Here is an 11,763-nt window from a genome sequence, read left to right as displayed (position 1 = left end):
CTAATTATGTAGTTGATATTTAGCTAATGTGAACAACTTAAATTGGTCAATTTTTTCTATGTTTTCAGGTGCAGTTCTAAACATTTCTGAGAGGAATATGACTATTCTCTTCAGTGTTGTACTTGGAGTGTTTGCTATGGCGTTGGTTGTGTTCTTGTTTCACAGATGCAAACAGAAAATCCAATACATGCATCAACCTCTAAACAACACTGATGACACAGGTAAAAAGTTTGCCTCCATCAGACTATCAACACAAACTATTACGTTTATCATTCATTAGCAGTTAAAAATACATGTATTTCATTTTCAACAGATGCATTTGTGGCAGACGATGACACACTCGTAATTTCTGGAGGACTTTATGAAGGCCATCCTATATATGACAATGTACCAATAACAGCCCCAGCAGACCAATCTCAATTCCGTCTGGAGTTCCTTCATTAAGGAGAGAGTTCCTATAGTTTGAGATTTCAACTTTGGTGCTTCAAAGGCAGATACCAAAACCAATTCTCTCTATCCATCAATTTGTACAATATCACTATTGGTAATTTCTCGGGAAAATAAAATTCTGAAAATTCTAAATCAAAAAGAGTAATGAATAATCACAATCAGAAGAAATTTCAAGTTAGGACAATGCTGATCGATTTAAAACATATATTTTAATTATATTATTTTCGATTTAAAACATATCTTTTAATTATATTATTTTCAACTAGGATACATAAATATATTAAATAAAAGTTAAATATATCAAAATAGTAATGCATAACAATAACACCTTTTCCCACACCAACAGTTCATCAACTTCAGATGTCTTAGGAACACCAGTAAATATAAATTATTCAATGCAACAGCACTAAAACATACCAAATCTTTTTCAAAGTAATTAGGAGTTTTGATGGTGACTCTACTGTCACTTAAAATCTATCTTCAAGCCTCAAACAAACTTTGAAATATGAACACTAACATCTTATATGCCTGTTAAGTAATACATTTTTTATCTTATTATTATACCTTCTGTATTATATTACTCATACAATATAGTATTATATAATATCCTACTCTATCGCTAACAGTACTTTAAAGGCATGCCAAGAGAACTGGAATATGAACACCTAAACCTATTTTGTAATAATAACTGTTTACCAAGCCTGTAAAGGGACTATTTATGCAAAGATCTTCTCATTGGTCTTCTTCTTTTTTTTGTCACAGGCAGTAACAGCAGTCCAACCAGCATCTCTCATCCTTTTCATAGCAGCTAGCTTCAGTGAGTTGCCTGGTGATTTATGACTGGCAGGGCTTTGGCTCTGAAACAATGTTGAGCCAATTTTTTTAAATGAAAAATACCAGGGATAATTTCTTCTTTGTCAAAATAGAATTATTTTGTTTTAAATAGCATAACACCACTATGGTTATGTTACCCTTTTGAAGATGTTGATCTTGCACTGTGGAGCAGAAAAAGTGGGTGTGGGTGCACTTGCAAAGGTCTGTCAAAAAAGGAAAAGAGAAGGCCAAATCATTTTGAACAAATGATCAAATAAAATTCACAAAACAATGAGTTCATGATACTGTATACTTGTAAAAAATAAACCTTCAACCAATAAAAATACAACTCACCAAGAGATCATTTTGATCAGAGCTGTCAGACTTGGGGTCAAGGGTAATTGGGCTCTTCCCAAAGCGTGCTGCCTTTTTACCAGAAGGGGGCGTCCTTATTCTGTAGGACTGTAAGGGAATCCATGAGTTAATGTCAGCAAAAGACATTCTCATTTGAATTAATGTCAGTAAAATGTCAGAATAATTTTGTGTATTACTTTGATCTTTGATCTGCTGCCAACTGAGCTTGTAATACTTCTTGGGGTTTTCAGGTCTTCATTGGGAGTTTTCTATGATTCAAAGTAATTGTCAGTCTGAGCTGTTATGAATGCTACAATAGTAGAATAACAGACTAAACTAATGTTTTACTGGTCTCTCTCATCATTGCCAGTCAATGTTCACTTTATGAATACATTAAACTTTTGTGTACCTGGATCTTTGGTGTTGTTCTATATGGTGTTCTGATGGATTCGGTGCCAGATTTCTAAACAAAGAACAAAACATTTGATTGCCTATAGTAACATTATTTAGTCACTATTTAGATACAAGAAAAAGTGTCTCTTACACATAAATGCAGATACATTTAATCTTGTCATGCACATTCATGTTTCCCCCACACACAATTTAGGTGAAAAGGCATTACGTCTTAATGAAAACGGTTAATACACCATGTTAAGAGTATTTTTTGCTTAACTTTTCTTAAACATAAAAAAATGGCAATTAAAATTCCAGTTATAATTACGTAAGAATGAAAAATAAGTTAAAGAGACACATTGCTTAATCTGTCTAAAAACCTGTGGTAGTTTAACTCACAGCTTTCCTCTTAACGGCACTTCTTCCATCATCTTGGCTGTTGGAAGGAGTTTTCTTTTTCTTGGAGAAGTCTGACATGTGTCTCCTGGCATCGCTCTCCACTGGAGTTTCAGAACAGCTTTCTTGTTTATCATAGCTTGAGCTTGGTGACTAGAATTATAAATATGCGTCCTTGGTTAGTTCAAGTGAAGACAAACTACATAATTAGTGCTAGCTTTTTGCTAATGTACATGTATTGGACCTGCTTGTCCTTTGCTTCTGTCAGCTGAGTGATTTTCATTGATGACATCTCTTTCTTCAAATCGACGAGCTCCTTCTGCAGGTTTTCCTATCAGCAATGAAAAGAGTTTCTCAGAGAACACACAGTCTTTCAAAAGATAAAATACAAAATGTTTAATCAAAATGCCCAAAGATACAAACAAAAAGATTAAACCTATAGGACATACCTTCTCTTTCACTTCTTTCTTTAGCTGTGTCTTCAGTTGATCATGACCTGTCTTTTGCTTTGAGAGATCCAACTCCTGATTTTAAAAGGATTGTTTGGTCAATGTTATGATAATTGATACATTATTAATTACAGGGCACACACTAATAACTTTTTTATTGAAGGCAGAATTCTCAAATTACGTGATGTGGTAAATTACCACACAGTACAAATTATTTACAAGGCTTCAAAGAAAAGCCTTCCTAACAGTTTACAAGCAATGTTTGAAGACAGAGAAGTTTCGCATGATTTAAGAAGAAAAGGTAAATTCACTGAGAAAAATATACGGACCACACTTAAATCCTTTTCGATATCTGTAAATGGTATTAAGCTGTGGAATGGACTTGATGAAGTTGTCACAGGGAGTTGCAGTTTGCGCAATTTCAAAGCAAATTATGTTTCAAAAATTATTGAAAATTACAGACCTGAGCACAATGTCAATGTCACTTTCATTACAATGTTGTAACAAATAATACAGGCCAGCAGACAGACTTGTTTTGGAATACTTTTGCAGAAGTGTTTAGACTACCAGTTTAGTAATGGAACAGGCCAAATACAAGGCCACTTGACACTTTATACACTTGGCATTGTCACAGAAAAACTGAACTGTGCTGAACTGATTTTAAAAGCTGAAGCAATTAGATTAAAATTGACTGTGTATTGGACTGCAGATTCTTAAAAAAAAAGTATGTGTATGTATATATATATATGTGTATATATATGTATATACATATATAGCTATATATATATAAAAAATAATGTTTTTTGTTTGTTTTATTTTTATTTTGTAACAGTAATCTGTGTATCTGAATCCGAATTTGATGAAAATGGGGGCGGGACCTGATAAGCCTTTGGCTTCTTCCGTCTCCCTTCGGACAACACAAAGTATGATGTATGAATATTTGCAAGAGAAAATTGTGTATTGTGTGGAATTGTCCGAAAGAATAATAAATAAATAAATAAATCTAATTGTTTTATATGTTAATAACATAAATCTAGGACTTTTGAGCATCATACCAGTGATTTCTTAAGGGCAATAGCCTCCATCTCTTTCTTCTTCTTCTCATCAAGCTCTGCATCCTTTTCTTCAACCATCCTGTCATACTGGCTCTAATAATAACAATTCAAGTTCCTTTCAATGCAACATGTTTGGATTGACAGTCCTGATGTTAACATCCTGTTTTTGATTCACTAACCTTATGTTTTTCCATTAGTGCAACCATATCTGCTATCTTGTGTTGACACTTGAGTTCATTTTCTTCCTTGTTTTTTACGGCCTCTCCTGCTGTTAATCTTAGCTTTTGTACCTGTAAAACAAGGTATTTATTCTTAATATTGATGTACGCTTATGAACTACAAAGATGCTAAATAACAAAGCATTATAAAAGTGACCTCAATTTCAAGCTCTGCTGCACAAGTTGTTTTGGACTCAAGATCCTGAAGCAGTTTTTGATACTCTTCATCGTCCACTGTTTTGAGGATCTGTGATTCCTCTTGAAGACTGTTTATCTAAAAAATAAAAAATAAAAATATTTTTACATATTACACGGTTATACTTATTAGTTTAATTCAAATATAATACAGGAAGACGAAATAAAAAAAACAGATGTACCTCAATTTCAAGTTGACTGGATTTCGCAATCTCCTTTGCTATTTGTTTCTTAAGCACTTTGTTCTGAAAATAGGGAAACGTTAACTGAAGAAATAACAAAGCCATCTTATTGTTTACTTACAGTTTCATCAGTCATCACAAACCTCTTTCTGGTATTCGTCCTGGGTTTTAGTTTTAATTTCCATTTTTTTCCTGAGATTGCACAGCTTAAAATCAAACAATTTCTTGTTAGTTCCAGAAAATAATGAGCAATAATAACAATATTTTGACCTTTAAGGTTTATAATAACCTTTGTTTCCACAGCTTTGATTTGTTTATCTTTTTCTGTAAGTTCCTCCTTCAGATTTTCACACTAAACACAAAGAGTTTTAATTTTAATTTGACACTTTCTGAACATGCATCTTGTGTTTTTATTGATAATTTGTTTTGCATACTTACATTTTCTTCAAGTTCCTTCTGTAGAGTCTCTGTTTCCTGATATTCCCCTTGGATTTTGGTTTTAATGGAGTTTACTTCCTCTCTATATAATGAAAATATAGAAATGTAAATCTCGAAAGAACAAGCCTTTTAGGTCTCTAAAGTGCAAACTCACCGTAAACATTGGTTTTCGTCTTCCAGTTTTTTAATTTTTCTTCTGAGCTTAACAGCCTTCTCCTCACTCACCTGAACAGTAAAAATAGTCATTTATATGATATAGTAGTCAATAAAAGAAATTAAAAACACTGACACATAGCAAACTGCTACTATACACATGAAAATTATCTGTCACATTTGATTGGATAATTCAGACCTTCATGTTTTCCTCAAGAGCTTCCACATTTAAAGATCCACCCTCAAACTGCTCTTGAATAGCTTTCTTCTCAGACTGCAGCTCGGAAAAGTTGGATAATAGTTCTGTGTACTTTAATCTGGAAAATTACATGAATTAAACATTAGACGTTACAATGACAACAGTGTAATATTCAACTGTATAAAGTACTATTATGAAATAACTGGCTATTAAGAACTTACTTATTCTGTGTGATGTCGTTGGTCAGTTGCGCCATCTGAATGGTGTGTTCTTTATTTTTCTTCATTTCAGTGAACAATTGTCCCTCCAACTCCTGCACTTTGATCTGAGGGTATTAAGTATTTATTAGCTAAAAAAAACAATTTCACAATGGTGTGATGATGAATGCATCAAGAAAATGAGTAACCTCTGTCTCTGTGTACTTCTCCTTCAAATCTTCGTGTGCCTTTTCAGCAGCTTCGCAAGCCAGCTTCAGTAGATCATTTTTGGCAAAGGCTACTTCTGCTTCATTCTGTCAATGGAAAATATTTACGATGGCATACATTTTAAGGTATCTGTATTAGACAACATAATAACTACAGAACAGTTTATTTGTGTTACCTTTAATAGCTGAGATTCTTCAGTTTTCCTGCAAAGATCAGCTGAGAGCTCTTCCACCCTGACTTCAGTCAAGTCAAATTTACCCTTCATGGACTCAATGGATTTAGATTTTTCATCCTAAGAATAATAGTATACTCTGAGTGTCTTCAAGATTACTATGAAAACTTTGAAAACAAGAATACATTCCTGTAGAAAATTCCTTACTAGTTCTTCTTCAAGGATTTGTATCTGCTCATCTTTCTTTGCACTCTGCTCTATGGTCTCTCCTGTTGAATAAGACATTTTATTTCAGCTCAACTCCAAATCAAAAATGTCACTCTGTGATGCTTACCTAAAAGTGTGCTTCTCCTTTCAAGTTCTGTGTGGTTTGCCATGAGTTTATCTTCAAGTTCCTTAGACCTTAAAAATGAGTCACAATAGAAGCAGAACAATATCATTTGTATTTTGGCAAGGCAATGTTGAGTTTTCAGGAGTTCATTTTACCTCTGTGTCTCTAAAGCTAGTGAATGCTGTTGCTCCAGAATGGTTGTTTGAATCTCCTCCAGCTTCTCTGCTTGTTGTTTATTAACTGTGCTGAGCTCCTGCAAGCTTAAGTCTTTGCTTTGAATCATCTCTGCATATTCTTCTTTACTTTGTTCCAGCAATGCAGAAATAGCTTCAAGATTACTCTGAGGGAAAGCAAATATTTTAATAAAAGCAGACAGAACAGAATAGATCATGGTTTCATTGATCATGTCAACATCTGGACACTTTCACCTCAGTTTCTTTACACTTCTTCTCTGCAGCATTCCGTTTCTGAAGAAGGGATTCTTGTTCCGTTTTTGAGCTTTTGAGAAGATCATTTTGTTCATCTGTAACGTTATTAAATATAGTTAGTTATCACAAAGTACCTACACACTGCACACACAATTCTATCATAACTATTGTAACATTTGTAGTTGTTAAGTTGTTACTTCCGAGATCAGTTTTTGAATAGTTTGTTGCCAAAGCTGTTATAAAATAAATGTAGAAAACAAAACCTGGAGAACTTTGTCATTGGTTCACTATGTTAACATCATTGAATCATATCGCTCACTATATGAAAATGTAATCATCGCTGTTACTTGATAATTTTCCAATTTAACCTCATTAGTCATTCAACATTTGCATTGGTAATGTTTCTCCGAACATTGCTTACCAAACATTTGATGTTGTTTCAGATAACGATAGAAAATAAAAATAAATACAGCAGGGAGGACCTTTTCTTGAAATCTCATCATATTACCTGTTGTTCCTTGAAGTTGTTTGCATTGCCTCTGGGTTTCATGGAAGTCAAGCAGGATTTGTTGTAGTTCATTTTCCTTATCCTCAAGTTTTGTTGTCAGTACTGCTATCTGTCAATCCAGTGCAAATCCTTACGTTTTTTGTATCATTGACAAACAATAAGTTCCGAAACAAATAGAGCTGAAGAGGGCTATATTTACTTACCTCTTTCTCTTTCATGTTATATTCCTGATGATATCTCTCCTTTATATCTTCACATTCCAACAATTCCTCTTTGACTGAAAAAAAAAAGATAAAATAGTTAATTCTTCCTGGTAGAGACGTTCTCTTGATTCTATCAACAATTAATCCTATGTCATAAGTAAGAAGTAAGCCGTTTATTTATGTTAATATAAGTGTTAAATCGCTCTTTATTCATACAGTGATCACTTACATAATGTGCGCGTTTCATAAAGCCGATCTCTCAGTCAGCTGCTCTGCATGTAATCGGCAAATAAACTTATTGGAGGATCCCAACATTTTTATCCAATCACAAGAGAGAACGCTACAAATGGAAACCCGTCTCACTCATGGTCTCACTGCCGGTGCACGCCAGAGCAACATATGGGTGAATGTTTATGCGCCTAAAATGGCGGAGCAGGTAAAAATCCTTCCCAATGTCTGTTTTGATGTTTTTTATCATGTTTTATCACACTTATGGATCTGAGAGAATGCTAGATAATTCGCTGCTTGAAGACCGCAGTGCATTAATGTGGTGACGTAGGGACGAGCGAGGGGACTGCTAACTGCAGGAACTGACAGGAAGTTAGCTAAAAGAACCATTCCTCTTACAGCACCATTGAAGTACACTTTATCCTGGTGTTATTTTTGACTGATGTTTAAGACTTGGAGTTACTGTAGTGAAAAACCTAATAGTCATACACAAAAAAAGAAAACACACCTTTTTGCAACTCTTTTTGATCAGCTTCTGCTTGAAAACGAAGGCTCTCAAATGCTGCAATCAGTTTCTAAAGAATAAAAGTTAATTTCAAATTGACAAAATCAAACCTTATCTTCTCATGTTTTTACCAAACTATGTCCAACAAATTATTTCCTTATAAAAAATTACTTAATTGTGATGTAGAATAAGGGGTGTTTTACCTGAATGCTCTCACTATTTGCCATTAAGAGGTGATGTGTTTCTTCTCTTTCAGATTCAACTACAAAAAATATTTTAAAATATGTAGCAATGTATCATTAACACTAAATAACACAGCTGGTAAAGACATATTTGGGCCAAACATTTTTAAGCACTTTTAACTTACATAAATGCATTTTATCCGCTGTCCGCTGAAAGGTATCTTTGAGTATATTACACAAGTTTCTGGTTGCGTTGTTCCTGTATTCAAAATGCAGAAATTGATAAACCGGTTAACAGAACATTTCATGTACACAAACCATTTATTTGAAAATGTCACTGTCATGATAATCTTGCTTTTAAAAGGGCACATTTGGTGTGTCTCAAAGCATTTACAAACATACAAAACCCCTACTTGTTTCTTAAATCCTCATTTTCACTGATCTGTTCCTCCAACTTTATGCTGAGACTTTCATTTCCAAACTGTAAAGACAGAACACACACAATAAATACCAATAAATACATAAAGGGTGTTAGAGTATGCTGTTATTATATTTCATTCATTTCATTTAACTTTTATTTATCCTCGAGAGACCAATTGAGGGGTGACCCTCATTTTCAATGACGTCGAGTCAAAACAAATTCAAAACAACAATACAAACAAAATATTCAATGCAAAAACATCAAATACACAACAAGTGAAGAGAAGAAAAAACAAAACAAGATCATTAATAACTATATGAGGTTAATTTAGAGAGAAAGAAAACTTCTCAATGTGGCACACACCTGCAATTCCTGAATGGCTTTGCGCTGAGTTTCAATTGTTCTTTTGTTTTCTTGGAGTCTCCTTTCCTTATGGACTGTGTCAGAGTCGGATTTGACCTTCCAACACTTAATTTTCTCAACTTCATTAAACAACTTGGAGTAAAGCTGTCCAGGATTGCAATTCTTCTGAGGAATATTCACAGTGGGTGGGTTGTTTGTTTTAGAATAAACAATGGTTATTAGATAAAGGTCAAGTATGCTACTGAAACATTGCGTTGTTTGTACAATTTAAAATATTACCTCTTCTTTTTCCATTGGTGACACAACTTTCATCTTTGGAAAATCTTTAGAGGATAGACAATAATTTGTTTATTTTTTGATTCATGACACCTGCCAACTGTTTTGTGCTGAAATTATGTAGCCAGTGTTGTTTGATAGAAAATACCTTGTCTGGTTGGTTTAGTTGGGGCAACCACGCTTGTGTTGGGGAAAGGCATACTCTGCTCTTTGTCAAAACATTTAGTGAAACCCTATGGGAAAATAGCAATTATGCTTAACCATAAAATTATTCATAATGATTGCTTCTACTACAGCTGACCCTTGTGTTTCCAGCTTACATGATGGAAACAATGCCCACAAGTGTCCTAACTGTAGCCCTACTTTTAATTAAGACTTTCATTATTGCTATATATCATATTAAAATCAAATGTGTTTTTAAAAAGTTGGCTAATTATTTTGTGTAGAAGTTGTCAGTGTTGAGCTAGCACAAAACGTTTTGGTCTTTAATTTATAAATTCATACTGATGGTTTACTAGTTATAAATACAACTTACCTGCTGCAATGTATTCATGAAATCACCGCAATTTTCAAGGATTTCCTGAGGTCGAACAGCAGAAATTTGTCCGTTATTTACTCTGGGAGGTACCAACAGTTTGAAGTTAAAACCCCGGTCTCTTTCCATCCTGAAATGACAACGACAGCTTTTCTTTATATAACATAACATAGTTTCCTGAACAGTTAATGACACACATTTATATCAGGAGGGAGAAAGTAAGATGATGTTATCCGACCACCTTCGTATTATTTAATTTGATCAAAAAGCATGACTTACCTTAGCGGTTGGCTAGGTTGACTAATTTTTGCTAGTAGCAACTCTGTTTAACCTATGTCATATGATGTTAGCTTACTAATTCCTATGCAACGATGGTAAAAATTAGCATTGTCGCTACGTTATTTTGGCCGAAAAAAGTACTTAGCCTACCTACCTCTCTTAAATAATGTGAAACACCAAGCTTTTACCAAGACCTGGCAAAACTAACTGTTTCGAGCGAACCGTTAACGGTTTATAATCGTTTAACTGACTGCTTGCGCGAGCAGTAACTCGCGTGCTCAAAGGAACGCGACCGTAAACGTTACGCTCTGCGGAGCCTCTAGGCAAGGCTAGCACACAGTGTTGCCAGATTGGGCGGTTTTCCGCCCAATTGGGCTACTTTTGTTTACATCAGGCGGGGAAAAAATACATTGGGCGGTTGAATAAAATTTGGGCTGCTTTTGCCCACATTTGGCGATTTTTTAATAATGTGAAAACAGCACTCTCACTATATCTTTTAAATTAAACAATTAAAAAATAATTAACTTGAGTTGTAGTTCATTCAATTCGCATCTTTTCCCCCCCAATCGGCATCATTACATTTGGCAACTTAACCGTGACGTCAGCTCAGCAAACGCACTGTAGCCGCTCTAAATTTGAAGCGGGTGGCCTAGCTTGTTAGCATCATGCCGAAGTGGGGAAAATATAAAAAATCCTACAGAAAGGAATGGGAGACCGACCCTGAACTCAAGACCTGGATCGCAGCTGTCCCAGGAGACGACTCTAAAGCCCGCTGCAAGTTTTGTAACACAGAAATAAGAGCTCACCTTAATGATTTAAAAGAACATGGCGCCACAAAAAAACACAAGTCCCGCTGTGCGCCGAGTGTCAAATCGTTTGCTGTACGGATGGGATCTGGTGTAGGACAAGGCACAGTCAAAGATGACCAAAAACGTCGCGAACTCAGGGTTGCAACCTACGTTGCCTGCCACACTTCCATCAATGCTGTTGAGGACTTGTCAGATATACTCGAAGAGGAGATGGGAGCGTTCAAAATGCACAGGACAAAGTGTACAGCGGTTATCACATCTGTTCTGGCACCACATTTCAGAGAGGAGTTAAAGGAAGATGTTGGTGAGTCTCCATATTCTCTCTATCTGGACGAAACTACAGATATATCGGTTAACAAGCTCCTCTGCATATGCGTTAAGTACCGATCACAGAAACACAACAGGTTTGTCAGTACTTACCTGGGGCTTGTTGATCTTCTCAGCGCGGATGCTCAAGCCATATCAGAAGCAATTGTTTATTTCCTGAGTGAATGTGGCCTGGACATTAAACATATGGTGGGGATCGCAACGGATGGGGCAAGTGTTATGGTCGGAAAAAATCATTCCGTTTTCACACTCCTCAAACAAAAGCAGCCTAGTTTACATCTTATTCGCTGCGTTTGCCACTCATTGGATATAGTGGCTCATAAAGCAATGCAACTTCTTCCAAGCAATCTGGACTACATGATAAGAGAAACCTACAACTGGTTCGCACACTCAGCAAAGCGCCAGGGTGACTATAACAACGTCTATAAGGCCATCAATGACGGCGGCTGTCCTCTGAAATTCATATCCCCCAGCTC

The 11,763-nt window shown here is 35.3% G+C and overlaps 1 protein-coding gene across 1 annotated transcript; it reads right to left on the bottom strand.

Annotated features, from left to right (window-relative positions):
* Positions 1–322: 322 nt before the first annotated feature.
* Positions 323–10,001, bottom strand: sycp1 (synaptonemal complex protein 1; the record flags this gene model as incomplete). The annotated part of the gene is made up of 29 exons (XM_080025919.1): positions 323–1,307; positions 1,422–1,487; positions 1,618–1,874; positions 2,406–2,559; positions 2,651–2,737; positions 2,856–2,930; positions 3,911–4,003; positions 4,090–4,200; positions 4,286–4,402; positions 4,649–4,711; positions 4,795–4,857; positions 4,944–5,025; positions 5,098–5,168; positions 5,296–5,413; positions 5,517–5,620; positions 5,702–5,806; positions 5,896–6,012; positions 6,100–6,161; positions 6,227–6,294; positions 6,379–6,563; positions 6,652–6,746; positions 8,099–8,165; positions 8,299–8,357; positions 8,463–8,536; positions 8,691–8,758; positions 9,062–9,226; positions 9,341–9,384; positions 9,486–9,570; positions 9,873–10,001. 29 exons carry the CDS (start codon positions 9,999–10,001, stop codon positions 1,167–1,169), a joined length of 2,925 nt encoding a protein of 974 aa, XP_079882045.1. The 3' UTR covers positions 323–1,166.
* Positions 10,002–11,763: the final 1,762 nt, after the last annotated feature.

This window comes from Ammodytes marinus (genome assembly GCF_949987685.1).
Source record: "Ammodytes marinus genome assembly, chromosome: 4".
NCBI classification, from domain to species: Eukaryota; Metazoa; Chordata; class Actinopteri; order Uranoscopiformes; family Ammodytidae; genus Ammodytes; species Ammodytes marinus.
Note: the sequence above shows the minus strand (reverse complement) of the source record. Positions and strands in the feature narration are given on the sequence as shown.